The sequence below is a fragment of the Callospermophilus lateralis genome, chromosome 10 (genome assembly GCF_048772815.1).
Source record: "Callospermophilus lateralis isolate mCalLat2 chromosome 10, mCalLat2.hap1, whole genome shotgun sequence".
In the NCBI taxonomy this organism is placed as follows: Eukaryota; Metazoa; Chordata; class Mammalia; order Rodentia; family Sciuridae; genus Callospermophilus; species Callospermophilus lateralis.
The window spans coordinates 103,864,400-103,890,676 of record NC_135314.1 but is presented as its reverse complement, the minus strand read 5'-3'; the positions used below and the strand labels follow the sequence as shown (position 1 = coordinate 103,890,676).

Here is a 26,277-nt window from a genome sequence, read left to right as displayed (position 1 = left end):
ATTTGTCCCAAAGTCTAATGGAATGTTACTCCTGACCACTCCTTTCTTCTTGCTTCAACTATTGTCCATTTCCTGGTGACTTATAATCTGAAAATACAGTTCAAAAGTTTCTCATGAGTTTCAGGTCCATTCAATAAACTATTATCAGATGTTTCTTCATAAGTATTTCAAATTCTACTTAGCTAAAAGTGTACTCACTATCTTCGCTACAAAATCTGCTAGCCGTGCCACAATCTTCTTAGTATTAATATCAGAAATTTGGGAGACATCATAGACTCTCTTCTTCACACCCCCAACTTTTAACTAATCACAAATTCAGAGAATACATAAATCTTTAATTGTAAACTATTCACAAATATAAATATGAATAAACTGTGTGGTGATAGGAAACTATTAGTACAATAGAAAAATATAATTTACTAAGTGCTAAATGGAAAAATACATTAAGGTCAGTCAGGTTTTAGAATTAATGAAAAGCATTTTTATTACCTTTCCCAGTTATAGAGATTAATATTGATCTGAATTGCTTGATAAATAAGGCCAGCTTGAAGAAGTATTATTTCAGCCTCCTGTATGTTTCCACTAAACATTAGTATGTGAGCCATTTTTGATTCTTTAGAGGGAAGATCTTTTATTGAATTGATGTACTGAACCTTATCAATCTAAAACAAAAGAAAAACATTTGAAGTGAAAAACAATAGAAATATGACAAATTATGGTGAGAAAAATTACACATTATATATGAAAACATTATTTACTTACCTCACCAATTGCTGCATAGGCTATTTCTGCAGTAGTCATGTCTCGATTAGCAACTGCCATAGCAGCTAGGCAAGCCCACATGGTTTGCTCCTAAAGTAAAACATAAGAATTACCTCAACTACATGGCTGAACTGTCTTAAAACAAACTCCTAGTAAAATAATAATTAAAGCAGTTAATTTAAAAAATAAAATTATGGAACACGGCAATGAAAAAAAACTAAAAAAATAATATGAGGATTTCATTGTTGTTACTTTGTTTAAAATACATTAATAACAGAGAATTTTCAAATAAAATTTTCTAAATACTTTTCTAGTTATCAAGGATTTATTTATTTGCTTATTTATTTTTGTGATACTGGGGACTAGATCCAAGGTCTGGCACATGGTAGGCAACTGTTCTACCACTGAGTTACACTCAGCCCAAGGTTGTTATTTTGTTTTGTTTTTAATCTGAAATAATTTAAGGGTATAAGCCCTCCCATTTCTTTAATGAGGGACCAGAAATTATAAATTACAGGGAAGCAGAGGAACATAATTGTTTGATGTTCTCAAACAATACTATAGTGACAAACAGCTACTACCAATTCATTGTAAGGAAAAGCATCTGTTATTTTACAAAGTGTATTCTGAGGGATGTTAACTGATATTCAATAAAAGAGATCTATGGTCAAACATTTTTGGAAAATACTGAATTCAAATAATTTGAGAAATGCTGATCTAAAGCAGAGATTCTTAATCTTAGTTATACAAAAGAACCATCAGAAGAACTTAAAAAAATATGCCTAATCCTCAACCCAGACCTAATGAATTAAAATCTCTGTGGGGTAGAATTTAGGAAACTTTTATATTCCACAGAAGATTTTTATATATGCTAGTATTTACAAACTACAGATCTAATTATAGCTTTTTCAAAGAATAAATCACATAGTAATTCCTCTGAATTGCTCATGTTCATTTATAAAGCAAAAGACATGATCCTATTCATAAAATTTTTACTCCTTAGTTTTATCATTACTCATCATGTAAAAAGGTAAACCCATTCACAATATGTACATAACTATGTATCTGAAATGTAAAGTACCTTAACAAAGCGACAAAGTCTTACAGCATCCTCCCATTTTGAACTGCTTACATATTCATGGAGAATAGCAGGATATGGTGATATGTTGATGTGTACCAGGGAGCCATCAGCTCTTCTTATAGTTACCTGATTTCCAACAAAACTCACAATATGAGGATTTTTATTAAATTCACTGTTAAAAAATAATAAAAGGCAATTTAAGGTCACATTCTGAGCAAAATTTTCATATTAATAAATTTGAGAAATAGACCCCTGACATGCATAGGGAGTTTTCAATCTCTAAAATGTTCCCTCCAAAGTTATATATGTATTCAAAAAATATTTGAATCTAACTTGCTATATGCACATATTTGAAGAAATATATACTTTCAATCTAAAGTGACAAAAGTTCTTAAGTATTTGAAGCTATTCTTAAAAGCATCTAAAGTGACCTTTTGCTAGTTTGGACCTTGTGTTCCCTCAAGGTCCATGTGGTTAAAGGCTTGCTCCCAAGGGTGATGCTCTGAGGAAGTGATGGGGCCTAGTAGGAGGTCTTTAGGTCATTTGGGAGAATGCCCCTCAAAGAACAGTGGGACCCTAGCCCTTTCTCTATGTCTATTTCACTTCTGAGACATAAGTGGGTGGTTCTGCTCTGCCATATGCTCCTACCATGATGTGTTACCTCACCACAGGTCTAAAAGCAACAGGGCCAACCAATCATGGTCTGAAACTAAATCAAAATAAGCCTTTTCTCTTTATAAGTTGATTATATCAGATATTTGTTACAGTGATAGAAAGTTAACACATTTTTTCCATCTTAAGATAAATCATGTAAATGATTAAATAACTAAACTTTTGTTTTTAGAAGTAAAAGAGGTAAACTAATAAAAATTAAGCTGAATTCCAAGACTATATATTATTTTCTAATAATAAAAAGGTAAACTTTAAATAAGTAACTCACTTCATTAATTTAAAAATTAAGTGGTTTTATTTTGCTATCCCTCTGATTTTCCTATGGCCATCGACTCAAATATTAAAAATAAACTCAAATTCTAGGCATGTAGTCAGTGGTAGAGCACTTGCTTAGCCTGTCTAAGGGCCTGGGTTTGATCCCCAGCACTGCAAAAACAAACAGACTCAGAACAGATTTGAAAACCAAGTTATGGTTTTCATAGAAGCCTTTTCTCAAACTTATATTTTTCTCCAAGAGTTTTCTTATAATCTTTTTTTTTTTTTTTTTACTTTTACTCTATAACAAAAAATTCAATTTAAAAGACATATACATTACTCAATTTCTTAAAGTCTATGACAATCTGTGTTTTGGGTAGTTATCACAAAGTTGTGCTTCACTGAAAAATCTTAACAGTGCCTGTATTAAAATCACTAAATCACACTGAAGAAAATTATCTAAGCTACCATTAAATACTACTAAGCTTGAAAATTATATTAAGAGGCAAATAAATAGTTCATATTATATATTCTATTCAATTCCATCACTTAGACCTCATTAAGCTAGTTTTAGCTGAACAATTTATTTGATTAAAATAAGATACCATGTAGAATTGAAATCAGAATGAATATATGACAGTCTATTATAGTTTCATTTACCACAACACAGATTTCTATGCAGTAAAATGTTACCTTGCATCTCTTTCATACAAAGTTTTAGGCAAAATGTCTCTGTCCACATAAACCGTATTGGGGTAATACCACACTGTGAATCGAGTATCTTGAAGTCCACAAAGGATATTGCATGTATCACACCATGCCAAAGTATGCACCATTGTTCCTTAATTTAACAAGAATATTAATGTTCTATTAGTTTTGATATATAAGTATCAAAAATATATCTTTAAAATCAGCTAACAAGATCCCATTTAACTTTTGGTAATGATGTCTCTACTTTCTGAATGTATGATGATAAAACATTCAAAATTCACATAAAAATTAATGAACATATTTGAATCTTCTACTTTAAGCCATTACATTTTTAATTTGTAGGTCTTTTTTTCAATGCCAATTTAGGTGCAGTAGTTAAAGACTTGATATTAAAATGGAGTGAAACAGCTAAGAAATGTGAGACCAAAACATTGTAAGATTCATTCAAGCAAGGAAAATGGTACATGACAAATAGAGTAGAGCTAAGAAAATGGACAATAATTAAAATATAAAACATATTAAAATTTTACCAAGTTTGATAATTTGTTCTTCCTTCCCAAATCGTTTCACTGAAGTGATATAGAGATCTCTATTTTTATCAATGAATGCAATTTTTCTATCATTGGTAAGTCCTTTTTGATCCAGAGCAATTTCCAAGATTTCATTCTAAAATTTTAAAAAATATATAAATGTTGGACTAGTTTTAGTTGCAAGAGCATTTTGATCATTTAATCATAATATTTATTTAAAGATCAATTAAATGTCATTTATAATGATAAAATGTCCCTTTTAAATAATTTTAAGTTGCCAATATATTAATAATTCAAAAGCTACACTAAAATTTAGCTTCTTTTCCTACAATCCAAGGGAAAGATAGCCTTTAAAACATAATAAAATAAAGTGTACATAGATATGCTGTACACTGAGAAACCTGCTGAATTATCCATAAAGGATCAGGTGGAAAAGGTGGGGCAAATGACAGGTTTAGTTCAATGAACAAGCCCCTCTTACCAAAATGTATTCTAAGTTGGGCACGGTGGTGGCATGCAGCTCAGGAGGCTGAGACAGGAGATCACAAGTTCAAAGCCAGCCTCAGCAAAAACGAGGCACTGAGCAACTCAATGAGACCCTGCCTCTAAATAAAATACAAAATAGGGCTGAGGATGTGGCTCAGTAGTCAAGTGCCCCTGAATTCAATCCCTGGTCCCCCCTACCACAAAAAGAATGTATTCTAAGTATACTAGCTAACACCTATATCTTAAGAATTAGTTAAAAATAAAATTTGGACATATGTAGAAATATTTCATTCTTCCAGAGCCTTAGATTTTATAGATTTTTCATATTCATTTCCTGTGAAATAGGAAATCTTATATAGGTATTATTATAATACTTATTTTGCAAATCAGACCCACATTTGTTAAGCAATTTTGCTCAGAAAAATTTGGTACCAAACAGATCTGAAACTTAACAACTCAGTATCCTGATTCCAAGACCATTGCTTTTCCAGAAATAAGAGTATTTCTGGTATCCTACATTAAGCTACCATATTGGCTAGTAAGATAAAACTTTCTTATAACTTAAAAATGGTTTAGAATGGATTCATTTCAATTCAATCCAAAAGGAATTTCTGGGGTATCATAGAACATGGTCTGACTAGGTTGCCCAGGCTGGTCTTAAATTCCTGGCCTCAAGCAATCTTCCTGTGTTAGCTTCTCAAGTAGCTGGAACTACTTGATGGGTCATATTCAAATACATTTTTTGTTAAATGCAGCTCTTTTCTGGAATACCACAGTTTATATTTTAAGGAAGTAAAGAATTTTGTTCTATGTATATTAAGACATGCATGAAATATACAGCTAGAAATTTTCAAAATGGAAACATTTTAAAGAAATTGATTTTTGCCAGGTGTAGCAGCACATACCTCTAAACCTAGCAACTGAGATAAGAGAATTGCAAGTTAAAGGCCAGCCACAGCAACTTAGCAAGACCCTCCCCAATTTAGTGAAACCCTGTTCTCAAAATAAAAAATAAAAAGGACTGGGGATGTAGCTCAGTTATAAAGCACCTACCATTTAGCAAGTGCAAGGCCCTAGGTTTAATCCCCAAGCATTAATCCCCATCAAAATTAAACATGAACAATAATGATAATAATACCTATGCACAAAGGGGAGGAGTCTACCTTTTCATTCAGCAGGACTTCCCCATCTTCTAGTTCTACTCTCTCTATTTCTATTCTATTCATCCTGAGTCATTCTTCATAGTGGGAGATGACAGTAATTTTTTGTTCATTAGAACCTTCTACTTTGCCCTGTACTAATTAATATTCATTTAATAACACAAAGATTTGAGTTCTAGATTGGGTTGTTATTATTTGGGAAATTTATTTTTTACATACTTATTTCTACTGAAAAGGAAAAATTTTCATCTTGATTTAAAATGACTTATAAAGGAGAGGTTGTAGGGAAACAGGCAATGCATATATTCCTAGTGAGACTGATTCACTCTCTTTGGAAGATAACTTGACAACTCTCATTAAAATTACAAATGCTCATATCTTTTGGGCCAGAAACATTTCATGAATTAATGCCAGTTATACTAGAACTGTAGCAAGAAGAACTAGAACTGTAGCAAGATGATGTATATGCAAAGTAACTCACCTTGGCAGTACTATAAAAGCAAAAGACTAGAGAGGACTTAAGTGTCCACCCTCTGGGCCCAGGTTAAATAAATTCTGATATATCCATAAAATGTACATTATATGGTAGAAGGAAAAAGGATTGGGAAAGCACAGTATGTATAGATATGGAAAAATCTCCAGAAATAGTGTGTTGTGTGAAAATAGCAAGGTGCCGAGCTATACACTACATTTTTGGTTAAGAGGAGGAAAAAGATCAAATATCAGTTTTGTTTGTACATACACTAAAAATTTACGAAAGTACATGAGATTAATAACAGTGGTTACTTATTTGATAGGGAGTAACTGTATTCATGAGTAACAGGTATAATAGGAAAACTTTTTCATGTTTTTTTGATTTCTGAACCATATCAATGAATGTATCCATTATTCAAATTTAAAAACAGCACTTATAGAAAGAAGAATACAATTGAGTAACAGTTTTTTAGAAGTATAAAACAACTGAGTTAAAAGCATCTTAAGACCCAACACATCACTTGTTTGACACAGTAATATAATGAGCTCCTTTTTTTAAGATTAAAAAAATGAAAAGCCAATAAAAAATTTCTATACTTCTTTATGGAGTAATTATAGTCTTAAAGAAAATGCTGTTTAAGGATAAATCAATGAAAAAACTGCAAGAGGTTTAAAATAAAAATTAGTTTTTATTTATTGCTAGGTCCTGAAAGCTTAATCAGTATAAAATATGCTGTTGAAAAGCACTAAAAAGCCTGGAAAACAGACATATAAGTCAGATCCTTTTATTCAATTAATTCTCATAATAGCTTCCTATTGCATATTTTATCTGTGCCTAGTCTTTGTGACATTTTTAGGCAAAATATGTAGAATGCACACTGATTTTAAATACAAGACTAATTTCTGTTCTCCTCCTTGAAACTATTTTTAAAAGTAAACAAAAAGTAGTTATTTACATTAGAAATAGCTAATGTCCATTACCTTATGAGAAAGAAGCTTCCCATCACCTAGTGGTTTTCCAGTTGATGCCTCAAAAAGGAAGATTACTTGAAAAAAAAAGGTATAACATTACATGGTGTTTTATATTAGCATTTTTATTGGTAAATTTTGGGAGAATTATCATAATCCTCATGAGAAATTATTTAACTCTCTGAAACTGAGTATCTATTGGCAAAGAAGAACAACAGCATCAAATTCCTTTTTATTAATGGGGTTACATTCCTTATGAAAACAGTGGAACTGAATATTCCTAAAACATACATTTATTTAAAACTGTTATTTATCTAAGGCATCAATGCCTCTCTATAGGCTCAACAATGGAAATTCAAATTTATAATTTTGCTATCTCTGGTTTAGACCCATACATCATAGAAAATCACATCCCACAAAGGAAAAACGTGTCAGGTGCTATGATGCCAGACAACATGTGCTGCTAATTTTCTGTCATCGTGGGTTACTGGCTGGAAACTTTAAAAACCCTTAAAATTTCCTGAGTGACAGGACTTTCTTTGTTATATTAATCAGAGTCTTGGTGGGTACCTGGAAAACCTCAGGACAGAGGCTGATAATCAAAAGCACCAAGCATGTGATTTGAAGGATGGAACTTTTATGTTTCTGACCTCTGGAGATAGGAATAAGACTGAAGATTATAGCATACTGAGATAGGGGCAAAGGACAAGTAGTCAGCTAGATAATAAATGATCTTAGAAAAGATGAGGGTTGGCTATCAAAGAAAAGGAAATGGGTTGCTAACAGCTAACTTTCCCCTTCTCTGCCCCATGGGTTGCTAACACCTCTGGGAATGCACAAGTGATTACCCCTGTGCTCCTGCTCCTTAAACTGGGATTAAAACAGGGATTCTGGGATTTGTAAATGAGACAAGACCATCCCCTCCCCCAAATTCTCAGCTATGGGCCCCCTTCTCTGCTGTCTCTGTACCTGTCTCTTTCTTAAATAAGACTTGCTTTCTATGTTTGCTTGGGTGTTTCTCAGGTGTTTAATCTTCAACACCTGGGGATAAGGACCCGTTCCTGATTTCAAAGACCTGTTTCAATATGGCCAATGATTATATGAATTATGCCAAGTAATAAAACCCCATAAAAATTCTAGACAGAAAAGTTCAGTAAAGCTTCCTCATTGGTGAAAACACTGATTGCTATGAATTGAGGACACAGAAGCTCTATGTTCCTTGCCAGGCCTTATGCTTTGTGTATCCTTTATAATAAAACGATAATCATAAGATAGCTTGAGTCCTTTGAGTTGTTTTAGTGAATTATCAAATTTGAGGAGGTAATAGAATAAAATAGAAAAAAAATCCCTGAATTTATACAAAGTGGTGGCCGATATCTAAAGTGAAGGCAGTCTTTATCCTTAAGCTTTTGGGTTTGTGCTAACTCCAGGTAGTGTCAGAAATGAATTACAGTACAACCAGTTGAGATAAGAATAGAATAGTTTGGGTCAGGAAATATAAAGGTTCACTAGGATGACCCTGACGCGCTGAAACATTTGACTTGGGAAAATGATAAAGGGATAGGAGATGAGGAAGCTCTGATTCTTCAGTGGCCACAGGATCATTTAAGGTATGAAATAGTAGCTATGTTGCAATCAGTATTGGAGGTAAAAATTTATTTATGGAATTTAGAGATGATACATACAATTTCCAGGAAACTGGCTCACTAAATGCATAAGAAAATGCAAATATAATAAGGAAAAAGATATATGCAATTCCTTGCTTTTTATTAACTGTAAAAGCTAATGTCAAAGTAAAGAGTGGGCCAAATATAAATTCTGACCAGTCTAAATCAAAGGGTCTTCTTTCAGGAACGTTACTAAGGAATATGTTAGGGAAGATCCCGATTCTAGACAGTTCCAGGTACAACTATTTTCAAAGGAAAAAGTTACGCTGAAACAAATTATTAAAAAAGACTAGATCATATATAAATTTCAAAAAAAGAAAAAGTAACTAACTTTATAAGGAACACTGCATCCTGGTTGTATTAGGAGGTTAGGGAGAGGGAGTCTTTTGCAAAAAGATACATGAGAATTAAGTCTGAGAAGGCAGAGAAATTTTTCAAAGAAAAGCAAAAATGTGCTATGCCTGTATGGTGTTTTATAGGAAATAACTTTCTGTAAAAGAGCAGTTATAAAATCCATCTTAAATGGTTAAAAAAAAAAAAAAAGACTAGAATGGTTCCCAAGAGAATGGAGATAGATGAAGGGACTCCTTCCAACTGGGCAGATGGGGGTGGGGGGAGTATATCTCTAAACAGTTACTAAGAAATGAATTGAATAAAGCAAACGTTAGTAGGATCAAAACATTGAGTTTGGATGAATTGATGAAATTCCCTTATGGTGATCCAATGTTTAAACCAAACTTAAGTGGGCTACATGTAACACTATTTTCTCCTGATGATCTCTTTTTTAAAAAAATTTTATTTTTTTTTAGTCATACATGACAGCAGAATATATTTTGACATATAATACATACATGGAATGTACATACATCAATCATATTGTCTATTCTATTCTGCTGTCTTTCCTATCCCCCTACTCCTCCCCTCCTCTCCCATCCTTTCTCTCTATCCAATCTAATGTGACACACTTTTTTTTCTTTATCTCATCACAACATCATAAATGTATTCTGTATAACAATGAGGTTCTCCTTCCATCTTCTGTGCAACTCCCATTTCCCTACCACCTCTCTTCCCTATTTAGTGGTAGTCTTCTTCTCATGCTCTTCCTCCCTATCCCATTTTGAGTCACCCCCCTTATATCAGAGAAGACATTTGGCATTTTTTTTTTAGGGATTGGCTAACTTCACTAAGCATAATCTGCTCTAATGCCATCCATTTGCCTGCAAATGCCATGATCTTGTTATTTTTTAGTGCTGAGTAATATTCCATTGTGTATAAATGCCACAATTTTTTAATCCATTCATCTACTGAAGGGCATCTAGGTTGGTTCCACATTCTAGCTATTGTGAATTGTGCTGCTATAAATTGTGACTGTGTCCCTGTAGTATGCTCTTTTTAGGTCTTTTGAGTATAGTCCGAGAAGGGGAATAGCTGGGTCAAATGGTGGTTCCATTCCCAGCTTGCCAAGGAATCTCCATACTGCTTTCCAAATTGGCTGCACCAATCTGCAGTCTCACCAGCATTGTATGAGTGTACCTTTTTCCCCCGCATCCTCGCCAGCACTTATTGTTGTTTGACTTCATAATGGCTGCCATTCTTATTGGAGTTAGATTGTATCTTAGAGTAGTTTTAATTTGCATTTCTCTGATTGCTAGAGATGGTGAGCATTTTTTTCATGTATTTGTGATTGATTGTATATCCTGATGATCTTTTATTTTGGACCATCCCTCATTCTCTTTGGCTAGTTCCTCCTCATTTGATTACCTTTGTTCCTAAGGTTTGGTTCTTGGTTGGCTTCATTTTTAATTTTTATTTACTTTTTGGTAGTGGATATTAAACTCAGGGGCACTTTACCACGGAGCTACATCCCTAGTCCTTTTTATTTTTTTGAGACAGGGTCTCACTAAGTTTCCCTTGCAATCCTGTTGCCTCAATCTCCTGAGTTGCTGGGAAGGACTACAGGTGTGTCCCACAGCACCTAAACTTGGTTGCCTTTTCACAATATATTCTTTCCCCATTTTTTCCTATTTTCATCAATCACTACTTATAAATTGAAGTTCTCTATCTCCAATTCCAACCTTTCTATGATGTTCTGAAGAAGTCTGAAACAAAATGCTGCCTCTATTCCCTTTTCTGTTTCACCAAAGTTTCTCCTACTCTCAAACATGATAGTGGTTTTGAGATACATGTAATAATATATATAAAGCATATTTAATTCAAGAAGACCATATTTTTAATAAATTATTAGCTTCTAGAACGCCATAGGATGTTAAGTTTGAGGTTGGTTACTGGCTATATTCACAGAGAAAATCCCATTACAATATTTAGTTATATTCTAAGATTGTCAATTATGTTGAGAAAAATGAAAAAAATACTATAGCAGAGATCTTAATTAAACACATAAAGAAAAATTAGAAAAAATTTGTCTTCCATTTTAAAAAGTACTTTGGGCTTGACTAAAGCCAATTATTTTCATAGCTATACAAATGAATAATGTTTTAAAAAAGCCTTCTATCCTTTTTCTAACTGTACATATTATGTAGAGCTAGGTATATATGGATGAACTCATCTACTTTTTCTCTCAACTGTAAGTAGATCTGATCTATGGGAGGTTAGACCTGTGTTTCAGTGTTCACATATAACAGAAACTGGCAGAGGGAACAACTAAGGAGCTGGGAGCTAAGAGTTGCTTCTAGACATAAACAACTGCTCCCTAATTTCCACTCCCACACACCCAGACATCTTTCTAATAATTACCCACACTAATATCAAAGCATATCTCTGCAAGGTAGATTGGGGGGAAAGAAGGAAGGTAAAAGCAGTAATTCTAGTACTAAATCACCCAAAGAGACATTCAAAGTTACCAACATCTACTTATTGAGCACTTATTACAATGTAGAGTACTATACTTGACCCAAGAAACCTAACTATAAAGGAGCTCTTAAATTAAGAAGAAACCATTGATATCACATGTAGATGGCTCCCTCTATACGTTAAAGATGCCAGGTACTTCAATTATGTTTACTATTATTAGAATAGTAAACATAGTATTACTTAGCCAAAATAGGAAAATATTTTCCCTCTCAATTTTTTAACTTTACTTTTTTAATTTATTTTTTAGCTGTAGTTGAACACAATACCTTGATTTCGTTTACCTATTTTTATGTGGTGCTGAGAATCGAACCGAGGGCCTCGCAGGTGCTAGGCAAGCACATTACTGCTGAGCCACAACCCCAGCCCTTCCCTCTCATTTTATTCATGTTCTACAATAATTTTATTTTAGTCTTTGTGATTTTCTGCTTACAGCAAAATAGAACTAACTGCATAACTAAAATAGTTATAGCTTAATAGTCAATAGCTTAACAATCAAACTTTATATAAATAATTATTGGCATATAAATAAATAAATATATATATATATATATATATATATATATATATATATATATATATTCTGGAAATGTTCATAATTCCTTTAGCTCTAAAATTTTATGAATTATCAGAAGAATAAAGACTAATGAAATACAAGCTAAGTGCAATAGTGCACACCTGTAATTCCAGCAACTCAGGCAACTGATGCAGAAGGACAGCAAGTTGGAGGCCAATTTCAACAATTTAGTTAGATTCTGCATCAAAATAAAATTTAAATTACAAAGGACTTAGGATGTAGATAAGCAGTAGTGTGCTTGATGAGCATGTATAAGGCCCTGTGTTTGATCATCAGTATTGAAAAAAAAATAGTAGTAGTAAAACATGTTTTGTATGTAAATTGATTATAGAAAAAATAAGCTTATATTCAGTTGGAAATATACATACTTTATTAAAGTTTTTAGCCAGAAATGAAGTTGTTTAAAAACAAATCAACTACCAAATGTCCTCTTTCAAAGAAAGCCTAAATAGCTAGAATTACTCTATTTTAGAGTATGAGAGGTGATACTACCTGAAAATACTGAAAATTAAAAAGTGGGATAGTTTCCTAGCTCCTTAGTTTCATCTTCCATGGCCTGAACTAAACACTCAAGTTAGATTTTTTTTAGTAAAGTGTTACAGTAACAGACAATGTTTTACAACATGCATTAAAAAAGAGAAACGACTATTTAATAGTTGTATACTAGGATTTAGAGATTATTCACCCTCCTGGTTTTCCTCTTATCTCACTAGCTCCTCTTTCTCTTACTTGTCTTTAATATCAATGTGCTCAGTCAGTACTTGGTTTCTTTCTCTCTATATATACACTTTTTCCCAGGTGATTTCATTCTGTGCCAAGGCTTTAAGCACTAGGAATATACCAGTAACTTCTACATTTAAATCACTACACCCAACTTCTCTCCTGAGCCCTGTACTAATTTACCCTGTTGTTTACTTTTCATTTCTTTCTTTTTTTTTTATTTGTTCATATTAGTTATACATGACAGTAGAATGTATTTTGACATTTTATACATATATGAAATATAACTTCTCATTCTTAAGTTGGTATATGATGTGGAATTACATTGGTAGTGTAATCATATATGCAAATAGGATAGTAATGTCCAATTTATTCTACTATTTTTCCTATTCCCATTCTCCCTCCCTTCCCTTCATTCCCCTTTGTCTAATGCAAAGTACTTCTATTCTTCCCTACCACTAACCCCCTTATTATAAGTTAGCATTCACGTATCAGAGAAGATATCCTGCCTTTCGTCTTTTGGGATTGGTTTATTTCACATAGCATGACAGTACTAGATCCATACATTTACTGGAAAATGACATAATTTCATTCTTTTCTATGGCTTAGTAGCATTCCATTGTGTATATATACTACATTTTCTTTATCCTTTCATCTGTTGAAGGGCACCTAGTTTGGTTCCATACCTTAGTATTTGCGTCACTGCTGATCATATGCTGATTTTAAGACCTTTGCATATAAACCAAGGAGTGACATACCTGGGTCAAATGGTGGTTCCATTCCAAGTTTTCTAAAGAATCTCCATACCACTTTCAATGATGGTTGCACCAATTTGCAGTCCCACCAGCAATGTATGAGTATGCCTTCTTCTCCACATCCTCATCAATATTTATTGTTGCTTGTGTTCTTGATAATTGCCATTCTGACCAGGGTGAGATTGTATTTGTATTCTAATTGCTAGAGATAATGAACATTTTTCCATATGTTTGTTGACCAATTGTATTTCTTCTTCTATGAAGTGTCTGTTCAGTTCCTTAGTCCATTTATTGATTGTATTATTTGTTTTATTGGTGTTGAGATTTTGTTCTTTACATAACTTGGAGATTAATGCTCCATCTGAGGTACATGTGGTAAAGATTTGCTCCCATTCTGTAGGCTCTCTGTTCATGTTGTTGATTGTTGCCTTTGCTGTAAAAAGGCTTTTTAGTTTTGATTCCATCCCATTTGTTGAATCTTAATTTTACTTCTTGCACTTTAGGAGTCTTGTTAAGGAAGTCAGTTCCTAAGTCAACATGTTGGAGAATTGGGCCTACTTTCTCTTCTATTAGGCCCAGGGTCTGTGTTCTAGTTCCTAAGTCTTTGATCCACTTGAGTTAATTTTTGTGCAGGGTTAGAGATAGGGGTTTAATTTCATTTTGCTACATATGGATTTCCTGTGTTCCTAGCAATATTAGTTGAAGAAGCTATCTTTTCTCCAATGTATGCTTATGGTGTATTTGTCTAGAAAGACCTGACTATATTTATGTCGGTTTGTCTCTGGGTCATCTATTCTGCACCATTGGTCTATGTGTCAGTTTTGGTGCCAATATCATGCTGTTTTTCTTACTATAGCTGTGTAGTATAATTTAAGGTCTGGTATTGTGATGTCTCCTGTTTAACCTTTCTTGCTTTGGCTATTTTGGGCCTCTTTATTTTCCAAATGAATTTTATGATTGCTTTTTCTATTTCTATGAAGAACGTCATTGGAATTTTAATAGGAATCACATTAAATGTGTATAGCGCTTTTGGCAGTAAGGCCATTTCAAGAATGTTAATTCTGCCTATCTAAGAACATGAGAGAACTTTCTAGCTTCTAAGATCTTCAATTTCTTTCTTTAGTGTTTTATAGTTTTTATTGTAGAGGTCTCTCACCTCTTTTATTAGATTGATTCCCAAATATTTTATTTTCTTTTTTAGGCTATTATGAATGGGGTAGTTTTCCTAATTTCTCTTTTAGTAGATTCATCACTGATGTACAGGAATGCAATTGATATATAGGAATCTCAGCTTTATTTTCTGCTACTTTGCTAAATTCATTTGTGAGTTCCAGAAGTTTTCTGGTAGAATTTATTAGGTCTTCTAGATATAGAATCATGTCATTGGCAAATAGGGATAGTTTGAGTTCTTCTTTTCCTTTTTGTATCCCTTTAATTTCTTTTATCTGTCTGATTGCTCTGGCTAGAGTTTCCAGGACTGTGTTGAATAAAGGTGGTAAAAGCAGGCATTCTTGTCTTGTTCCAGTTTTTAGAGGGAATGTTTTCAATTTTTTTCCATTAGAATGATGTTGGCCTTGGGTTTAGCATAGATAGCTTTTACAATGTTGAAGTATGTTCCTACTACCCCTAGTTTTTCTAGTATTTTGAACATTAAAGGTTTCTCTATTTTTGTCAAATGTTTTTTCTGCTTTTATTGGTTTACTTCCATCTCTGCTTGATGTCTATGAAGCATTTAAACATATCATGACAAAAACAGAACTATTGATTTACAAACCCCTTCAAAACTTCCTCCCTGTTTTTTGTCTTCCATCTCACTTAACTAGGGTAAAAGCCTATAAGATAAAAAGGCTTACCTCCCCAGTTTCCTGTATGCTTATATCCTTACCGTAGTCCAGTCTCTATGTGATCTGGTTCTTGCCTCTCTCTCTGTCCTCATCTCTTGCTACTCTTTCATGGTCACCCAATTACATGGCCTTCTGGCAATTCCTTTTAACATGCCAAGCATTCTCATCTCAGAATCCTGCCTATAGTCATTCCTCTTCCTCATTTCCAGAATGCCCCAATCCCTCACTTTACATTAGTTTGCTTCACAGCATGTGTAGATAGATAGTGTAGAAAATAAACAAACATATAATAAACTATCTGTTCCTTTTTATATCTTCAAAAAAAAGTATTTGGCCCACAGTAAGAATTCTATAATATCTGCCAGATAATTGAATCTTTAATACAGTGATACCTTAATAAAATGGTTTCATTGTACTATGAAATTCCAAATCACTTAACAAAGTTATTTATAAATACTAAACTGGCCTAGGTTTTAATAGAAATTTTATTCATGCCTTTCTTCCACTTTATTAACTTACATTTTTTATTTTTTGGTGCCAGGGATTAAACTCAGGGGTGATTAACCATTGAGTGATATGGTAAAAGTCCCCTTCTCCCCACTCTTTTTTTTTTTTTTTTTTGAGACAGGGTCTTGCTAAATGGTGAGGCTGCCCTTGAACTTGCTATCCTCCTGTCTCAGTCTCCCAACTGTCATCACAGTTGTGGGCCACTGTGCCTGACTTCATTAACTTAATTTTAAAACATGTAAACAAAACAAATGTATAACAAAGTACAATATTCACTCTGTTACCAAATGAAGAAAACAGGAATATTAAAAACTTAATACACATTTTAAGATCACAATCTTTAATTAAAACTCTACCAATAGCTATTGAATAAAGATTTATTTCTTACCACCAATCTTGGTTGTTATAACAATATGTATGTGTTCTATCAATTGGGTATGATATAACAACTTTAGTTCTTATGTAATTCAAATTTAGAACAAATCACGAAGTTTATGACTGTCACATTAAGTTAACATATTAATAGATAAGAAAATGCAAATTAATTTATGAAAATTTTATAGCATTAACAAATTTCATGGAAACTGACCTGTGGAAAATTATAAGATGTACTTACTTTTTTCATCAGCTTTGTCTTTTATTGCTATAGTATCATTACTCAGAGACACAGTCTGTGCATTAAGAATATCTGTTCTCATTCCAGGAAATTTTGGAGAAGAAATGAAGCGCCCTTCATAGGAATATACATAGATACCACCACCATCTACAAGAAGAAAATGTCTAAAAAATAAAGAAGAAAAATATGTTCTCAGAGAGGAAGATACTATATTTTCATTTTATATTAAAGAATAATTTATCCTAGCCCAGACATGTAATCCCAGCAGCTCAGGAAGCTGAGGCAGGAGGATTACAAATTTAAAGACAGTCTTAGCAACTTAGCAAGGCCCTAAGCAACTTAGTGAGAACCTGTCTCAAAAGTGAAAACACTGGGGGCTGGGGATACAGTTCAGTGGTTAAGAGCCCCTGAGTTCAATTCCCAGTATCAAAAAAAAAAAAAAATATATATATATATATATATATATATGTGTGTGTGTGTGTGTGTGTGTGTGTGTGTGTATATATATATATAAAAATCTAAATCTAAATAATAAAATCCAAATAATAAAATCTAAATAATAATAACAACAACACAAAGTAAAGATGCTTCTCTGACTTTAAAATCATATGCCAATCATTAGTATATACTCACATATAAACCTTACACATTTTTTTTTTAAAGAGAGAGTGAGAGAGGGAGAGAGAGAGAGAGAGAGAGAGAGAGAGAGAGAAGTTCAACATTTATTTTTTTAGTTATTGGCGGACACAACATCTTTGTTTGTATGTGGTGCTGAGGATCGAACCCGGGCTGCACGCATGCCAGGCGAGCGCGCTACCGCTTGAGCCACATCCCCAGCCCCCCTTACACATTTTTTACAACAGGGTTTCAGATTCATTTGCTATGTTGACAGTTAATATTAAGGCATAGGCATAGGGCTCTGTGCAATATTTTATTGGCTTATATAACTATTTTATGGCTGCTACATTTTTCCTTTGAAAAAGGATAAACATTGTAAGAAATAATTAAAACAATAAAGAGAAAACAAAAGATTTCTTGTGACTCTACCTTTACAGAGATAACTATGGCAAAAAAAATATGAATACATTTTCATAATTACTTCTTAACTCATTTTTTGTGATGGATATTAATTTCAAATTAAATTAACCGTTTTAGCGAGTGTCTATAGTGTGCAAACATCTCTGTATATCTATTCTACTTAATTCGTATATAGCTTCTAAAAGCATAATTACTAGATCAAAGGATATATACTTTTAAAAATTTAATATGTGGGCTGGGATTGTGGCTCTGTGGGAGAGCGCTTGCCCCGCATATATGAGGCACTGGGTTTGACTCTCAGCACCACAGATAAATAAATGAATAAAATATAGGTCTACCAACAACTAAAAATATATATAAATTGTTTCAAAATTAAAATGTAACTGTTAAACTTCCTTTTGAAAGGTAATATTGATTTGTACACATTCAAGTAAATTGGTGAGGCTTTTACTTTGTGTTGACAACATTATTGTAAAAAAAAATGTTCAGGGTCTCAGTATCCTTGATTCAGAACTATTTATTGATTCAGGAATTACTAATTATTCTAATTATTCAGGAATTACTAATTATTATGTACACACTTCAACTAAGTTACTACCTAAGGAATGACAGATAACATTTAATTGAAGCATTTTTCTTTGCCTATCAGTATATGGCCATACCCATTAGTGTATGAAAACAATGTTTGCTGATCTTGACAAAGTGACACATTATATTAGTATATATTCTTTGTGTGTATATTCTAAAATTTTTAGAATATATATTTTAAAATTTTTCTTTTCTAAATAGAACACTAGCTTTTAACTTCTAAGTAAATACCCTGTTTCTATGGGCTAACATCTCTAACGGCATAAATAAGACCAATGGTAGGGGTAACTAAAATATTCTTTACTTAATTATTTATGCCATTAATATATGCTTTTACAACGAAAACATCCAATAAATAGACTTATAAACAATGTGTAATAAATTTATTTGAAACTCTTGAAGTAAAAATAATTTCAGAAATATTGTTTTTAGATGCTGACATCTTAACTTTTAAATGGCAAAAATGACTTGTTTTAAAAATTTATAATTAATAAATGAATCATACATTTCAATTTCATTAAACAGATGTAAAATTTAACATAACATTTTCTTCATCACTCAATATCATCAGTATGATGACTATATTCTTCAGTAACAAAATGATAGCTTTGATACTCATGAGAATCTGTTGTTACTCAGAATAATTATACTCTCAGCTGCACAGTTCTGTAATTTTAGTTTTCTCCATATTCCCTTGCCAGGCAGTCACTTTTCTTCCTGTCACTGTGCCAGCCTTTAACAGCTCATCAGCACTTTCTTCTAGTTTTCTATTTATAAAAAGCTGTGGGCTAGAAAACCTGATAAGAAACACTATTAAGAGCTGCCTAGGTGATAAATAAAGGGATAAGGAATAAAGTGCATTGTTTCACTGGAAAAATATTTTAGGTAAATGTCAATTATATTTCCATATTTTATTCCAGGTTTTATTGAGTAGCTTTCCTAAGTCTAATTTTTGTTTTAGTAGGATATCACTGTATATGACAGACTGATAGTTTTCACAGAAAACTGCAGGTTCCTGGAGTAATATCTATTCCTAATTTACTCTAGTTAACTGGTCTCAAGTTCCTTAGTCTTTTACACAGTTCAGTATCTTTGTAGAGAATATTATTTTTCAAACTTCAGGTCACAGCCCAGCAGTGGGTTATGAAATCAATGAATTTCAACCAATATTTTAAAACAAAGTTATGCCTGGGGTGTACTTCAGAGGCAGAGTGTGCTTAGCATGAGCAAATCCCTGGGTTCAATCTTCAGCAAGAGGGGAAGGGAGGGAAAGACAGAGAGAGAAAAGAAAGGAAAGGGAAGGAAAGGAAGAAGGAAAAGAAAGTAAAAGAGAAAAGAATAGGGGCTGGGGTTACAGCTTAGTGGTAGAGCCCTTGCCTCACACACGAGGTACTGGGATTGATCCTCAGTACCACATAAAAACAAATAAGATAAAGATATTGTGTCCATCTTTTTTTAAAAAAGAGAAAAGAACAAAAGAGAGGAAGAAGGAAAGAGATGGAGAAGAAAGAAAGGAAAAGAAAAACAAAGAAAAGAGAAAGAAAGCAGGCATGGTAGCACACGCCTGTAATCCCAGCAGCTCAGGAGGCTAAGACCGGAGGATTGTTGAGTTCAAAGCCAGCCTCAGCAATGGCAAGGCACTAAGCAACTCAGTGAGACCCTGTCTCTAAATAAAATACAAAATAGGGCTGGGGATGTAGCTCAGGGCTGGGGATGTAGCTCAGTTGTCAAGTGCCCCTGAGTTCAATCACCAGTACGGGGGGGGGGGGGGGGGGGGGGGGGGAGGGAGGGAATAGAAAATAGAGAAACCATGAGGTTCAAACTATTTCATAATTATTTGCCTGATTCACTCTCATTCTCTCATATCATTACTCCAATGTTCAGTTATAATGAACTCAATATTTGCCTGATTCACTCTCATTCTCTCATATCATTACTCCAATGTTCAGTTATAATGAACTCAACATTTAAAGTAAATCAATACTTTTAAAACTTGTCAGTTTTAATTATTTTTCCTTTTTTTTATTACAGCATTATAGTTATACACAGTAGTCAGATTCATTTTGACAACACTCATATATCCAAGGAATTTGATTTTAATTCCCATTCCTTCCACTTTTCCTCCCCTTTTTCCCACTTCCTCTATTCTACTAATCTTCCTTTTGTTCCTTTATTTATTTACTTTTGATTGGTACTTTCTATATATACACAAAGGTGAAATTCCCTTTGGTATATTTATGTTCATGTAACATGATTTTTTAAAATTCATTCCATGTTTTCCCCTTTCCCATCCTTCCTCTCTCCTTCTTGTTCAGTTTTAATTTTTAATACAGAAAATGCTGAAATATAACCTACATATAACCCTCAATTATTTTTTTAAAAATGTAAAAAAAAATGTTGAGACTAAAAAGTTTCAGGACTTCTTATCTAAAAAGCATATTTATTGCTTCTAATTTTTAAACCTATAATATAAACAAATCTATTCCAAATAAGTAGTATATTGTTATATAAGTAGGATGCTTTAAAGACTGCTTTGCCCCTACATGAAATATTTTAACCCTAAATCCAATAGGTAAACATAATAAAAAAATTACCTTTCTGCCTGTAGAATTAAACTAACAGTTCCTTCTTTAAGATCAAATATAAGTGGTGTATTCCAGTTCTTTGTACTAAAAGACAGATAAAAGGAACACTATTAACATTTAAAATACTAAATTAACATTTAAAATACTCTTTTAAGTATACAGGTACTCATTTTAAATAGTGATTTTAGTTTCACAGTAACTTTATTTGTACTTCTATTAAGATATGTAGAATATTGCTCTGAAATTATTTGTTCTGTACCCGTAACTAGACTGTATCCCCAACTAGAAAGGAGACTCTCTCTCCCCTGCAACTAACACACACAGCAGACACTCAACAAATACCTACTGCAGGTACTACAATACATGAATAAAAGAATACTAAGAATAAGCTACTTAATCACTGTGTCCTTTAGCTCTCATAAAATGGGAATAATACTAACATTAAACATAAAAGATAAAAATTTCTCAATAAATGATACCTATTATTACCTAAAATAGGTTTTTTTAACTTAATGAAACTTTTTGGTGATGATAGGTCCCGAGACCTCCTCATTTCTACTATTGCTCCCTGGTATTTCATTTTAATAAATATTTTATAACAATAATATGTTGACAACCAGACAGGAGACAAGGTTAGCTGTATTTTACTTTGCTTTGGGGAAGGTAAGAAAATGATGCTAGGTATCCAACCCAGGCCCTTGCACTGACTATGCAAGTGCTCTATTACTCTATCATATCTCCAGCCCAAATTTTGGTATTTTTAAAAGCAAACTCTCTAATGTGAGTAAGACCGAATGAAAGGAATCCTACAGATTCAAATGTTATGCTCTGTCTGTTGTAACTAGTAGAATAAATACCTTTTTTAGGGCAATGGAGAACCCTAGTTTTCTTCAAACAACAAAGAAACGCAAACTAAAAAGATCTCTATTTTTCTCAACCCAATAAAAATTATTTAAATAACTGTATTAAGTGATTATAAGATTTTCCCATGTTCTACAATCCTTTTCCCATATTTCAAGTTTTAATTTTGTATTTTTTTTACTTTTCCCGAATTATTATTGTTCTTCCTATCATTTAAGAAGAAAAATTCATATAAAAGTGAACTGATTATTTCTTTATTCACTCTCCTGTTTCTCCTATTTCATTATTCCAGACCTTGGCTGTTTTCCTGAGTTGCAGATTCTGATTAGCAGCAGATTTACACAGAGTAAGTAAGGATTTCTAAAAAATACAGCAGTTGTCAATTAAATTAATACCTTTGTTTTGTGTATTACTGGGCTTTAGGATTCCAAGAAAATACTATACATGTTTCAATTCATTCATTCATTCAAAATATTTATAAGTACCTATACCACATGCTGGGTTCTGATGAGTAAGACATATATTCTCTATCCTCAATTTTATAGTCAATAATTAAACTATAATCACACCATGTTTTCTTCAAACAACAAAGAAACTCAAACTAAAAAGATCTCTATTATAAATACAAGCACAATGTTTTTTAAAATGTCTTCTTAAATCCTTAAGTATTCACAACCCTTGAAAGTATCATAGTGGTTACACAAGTTTTCTGGATAGTTGAGGACTCAATTGGAGGTAAAGTATAGTCATATTGGATCAGTTGTTACATTTTCAAGAATTTTTTAAATCAGAAAAAAAATTAAATAAAACTGGGATGTAAAATGAAATTTTATAGACTTACTAGCAAGTAAATAATATTAAAAACAAAGGTAATAGATATTCAAAATATCACTTGTAGGTTATTTTATTATCTTTTACTATTATCTTTGCACCTGAAATTATTTATGTTTTATCTGTATGGCAGCAATACTATATATATAATGGTTTGCTATTCTTCATCTCCTTTCAACTTTGCTTTCCATGAAATCACATTGTAGCTTAAAATTGGTCCTGATGGAAATATTTTTACATCATGGAAATCATCAAAACTGCAAATCAGGTTTGTTTATTTCCAGAAAACCAGTTGTATGTTTAACAGTATGTCCTTTTAAGTTTTTCATGCAAGTTTCCTGGAAATGTTTATTGAATCATTCCCTGCCTTCCAATACAGAATATACTGAATAGATTTCCTTTAATCCATCATTTTTGGACAATTCTGGGCCATCAATACAAACATCCATGATTACCCTGGGCTATGATATTGTATCCTTACTAAATAAGTCTGTTATCAGGATGCTAGATGTCCCCTCTTATAGTAAATGGATGGTTCCTTTTCCCATCATTTATCAGGTGCTTCTAAGCTCTAAGTTTTGAAAAACATATATACAATAAATTCCTTGAAACTAAGAGTGAACACTATCTCAGAGAAGGAATTTCCTATTATAAAAGTGATAATTAACATTTGATGTACATACTTTATTAGATATATTTTCACTGTTCATTCATTGCTCACTTTTTCTCACTTCCTGGTTTGAGCTAAGCTCAGGACAGGTGAGGTTTTGAGAAAAATTAAGTTTAAGCCAAACAATAATGATTTGAAAACTTGAAAATAAATTTATCATCATAGGGGCTGGGAATGTGGCTCAAGTGGTAACGCGCTTGCCTAGCATGCTTGAGGCACTGGGTTCAATTCTCAGCACCACATAAAAATTAAAAGAAAAAATAAAATAAAGATATTGTGTCCACCTACAAAAAAAAAACTAAAAAAAAATTTATCATCACAGACATAACTGAATTTTTAAGAAATGCAAGATGCTTACGAGAACACATAACATTGAAGAGACGTTGAAACAACTAAGTGTGCATAGTTCAAAGATGCTTTAATGACTCTATCACGGAATTCCAGCAAATCCACTGCATCGTTAAGAACGTTGCGAACCTAAACAAGAAAAAATGAAACACCAACAAGCAACATTACAACACAACAAAATTTCAATTGAATGTTAGCAAGATTTTGAAACACACAAAAAAATTCAATACACTCTTGATTACCTAATCTCATAAAAAGAAGATTTCAACTAGGAATAAGATATTAAACACGTGAGTATAAAAATCAACAAAGTACAAATATAGATAATCTCTTAAAAGTAAATAGAAAAGACAAAAAATTTTAACCTGCAAGCCTCACTGATTGCTATAGCAATGGAGTGATAAAAGTGAAAAATGTTCCAACACTGAGATATAGTTAAATGAAGATGGCACAGATAAGTTGGAAAAAGACTACATGATTTCTGCCAAAAACAATAAGAATATCTCTTTTTAGATTAGATTTTACTTTTAAATTAGGTTTTACAACAGGAGATAAAATTGCTTTAAAAATCAAAAGTGGAGTAGGAGTTATTAGTAAAGAAACCAAGCTGCAAAGAGTGGGGGATGCAAAAACACAGAGATAATATATAAGAAGGCTAAGGACCAATTAACAAGAAGATTTGCTTATTATAATTAAGACTGTTATAACATGCTAGTTTGTAAGGATTTTAACATTTGGTAATATTGCCTAAAATCTTGAAGGTAATGGACCAACTGCAACAAATCAATAAAAATGTTGAGTGATTTAAACTTATCAAGTTATCTGGTCAATATCAGAATGGGTAAGACAGTATAATAAGAGGTTTAAAAAAAGAAAGAGAAAAATAATGTAACTGTACCTACAATTCTCCTCAAAATGTTATTTTTTTCTAAAAATAATGTATCAGGTATTAATAAGCAATGAAATGATATGAAAAGAAAGACAGGATAAAGTAAAACTTCCTATAAGTACTTCTTCAAATGACTTCATGCCCTTATAAAAGAGGTCCACAGAACTACCTTGCCACTCCCAAGTGAGGACAAGAAGGCACTATTTATAAGTCAGAAAGTGGGCCCTCTTTAGACATCAAATTTGCATGCACCTTGATCTTGGACTTCCCAGCCTCTAGAACTGTGAAAAATGTTTTTGTTGTTTATAAGCTATCCCTAATGTGGTTTTATTATAGAAGCCTGAGCAGACTAAGACAAGTATATTTCATTTTTTAATGATCTGTTCCCCAACTCCCATCCCCATCAATATGATCACCATGACAAGAGAAAGCAAAATAAAGCTTATACTCTAGAATCCTATCACAAAGATAAACAAAACTATGAAATAACATACATATAGGCTATTTACTATAGCTCTATTTGCAATATCAAATGGCTGCAAATGCCCAAATGTTTATCAACAGGTTGAATAAACTACAGCACATTCACAAATAATATATAGCAGTATGATGCAATGAGGCAGTTATATGGAGTGATCTATAGGACATAAAGTAAAAATGTAAGATGCAGAAGAATATATATAGTATGATATGTTTTATCTAAGACAGGGAAGGACATGAAGTTACATGGATTTGCCTGTATTTGAAAAAAAAAAACAAACAAGAAATACTAAATAGTATTCAATAACAAATTATTAGAATAATCTACATTTTTTATTTCAAAACTATATTTTAGAACATACATAGCAGCATTAATGTGTTTAGCAACAAAAATTTTCTTGTAAGAGAAAACAATTGCCAAGAACAAACGAAGAGTAAAACTTAACTTTAAACACAAATTATGAACCTTAGTACATATTCACGATATATTTTTATCTATCAGAAACAAAAACATTTTGTCTAAAAGTATTGATCAAATCAGTACAAATCATAAAAAGAAGATTTCAACTAGGAGTAAGATATTAAACACGTGAGTATAAATATCAACAAAGTACAAATATAGATAATCTCTATATCCATACAGCACCCAACTACGTTCTATAAAAACATTTCCCTGGGGAAAAACCTGCTATGGGGTTCCCTCTTCTATTCTTCAATAAATTGTACTTTTTTTTAAAAAAAAAAGGTAACAATGGGGCTGGGGATATGGCTCAATAGTAGCACGCTTACCTGGCATGCATGAGGCACTGGGTTGGATCCTCAGCACCACATAAAAGATATTGTGTCCAACTAAATCTAAAATATAAATATTTTTTAAAAAAGGTAACATTTCCCTCTAACAGAAGATAGTGCTTCCTGGAAAAATGGCTGATTTCAAGTCTGATAGGAAATGCACAAAATAAGCCTAGAATATACTGTCATACCAGAAAGCAAGGACACTACTGAAATAATGTCAAAAGAACATAGGAGCCAATTGGCCAAAGATAGAACAAATTGATCATTAAAAAGAATTACAACTGCAATGGCTGAAATATACCAAAAATGTTGACATCTCTAAGTTACAATGATAAAAACACAAAATAAATTCACTGGAACCAGGCACAGTGCATGCCAGCAATCTCAGAAACTCAGGTGGCTCAGGCAAGAACATCAAAAGTTCCAAGCCTGTTTGGGCAATTTAGTGAGATTCTGTCTCAAAATAAAAAATAAAAAGGGGGTCAGATCCAAGATAACAGACTAGAGAGAGGCTGCATTCCTTCTCACTCCCTAACTC

General features: G+C 32.6%; 1 protein-coding gene across 4 annotated transcripts in view; it reads right to left on the bottom strand.

Annotated features, from left to right (window-relative positions):
• Ift80 (intraflagellar transport 80) overlaps positions 1 to 26,277 on the bottom strand; it is a 136,318-nt gene that overhangs the window by 30,232 nt on the left and 79,809 nt on the right. Inside the window, exons 10-19 of one of the 4 annotated variants that reach the window (XM_076867519.1) lie at positions 23,586 to 23,704; positions 20,875 to 20,949; positions 16,655 to 16,818; positions 7,113 to 7,177; positions 4,012 to 4,147; positions 3,464 to 3,611; positions 1,844 to 2,015; positions 763 to 852; positions 490 to 662; positions 24 to 87 (exon numbers count right to left, since the gene is read on the bottom strand). In XM_076867519.1, coding sequence (XP_076723634.1) covers positions 81 to 87; positions 490 to 662; positions 763 to 852; positions 1,844 to 2,015; positions 3,464 to 3,611; positions 4,012 to 4,147; positions 7,113 to 7,177; positions 16,655 to 16,818; positions 20,875 to 20,949; positions 23,586 to 23,704 — 1,149 coding nt within the window. In that variant the 3' untranslated portion in view covers positions 24 to 80. Of the gene's footprint in view, positions 1 to 23; positions 88 to 489; positions 663 to 762; positions 853 to 1,843; positions 2,016 to 3,463; positions 3,612 to 4,011; positions 4,148 to 7,112; positions 7,178 to 16,654; positions 16,819 to 20,874; positions 20,950 to 23,585; positions 23,705 to 26,277 lie in introns of those variants that run through there. The other 3 variants (XM_076867516.2, XM_076867517.2, XM_076867518.2) reach the window with 3 other exon arrangements.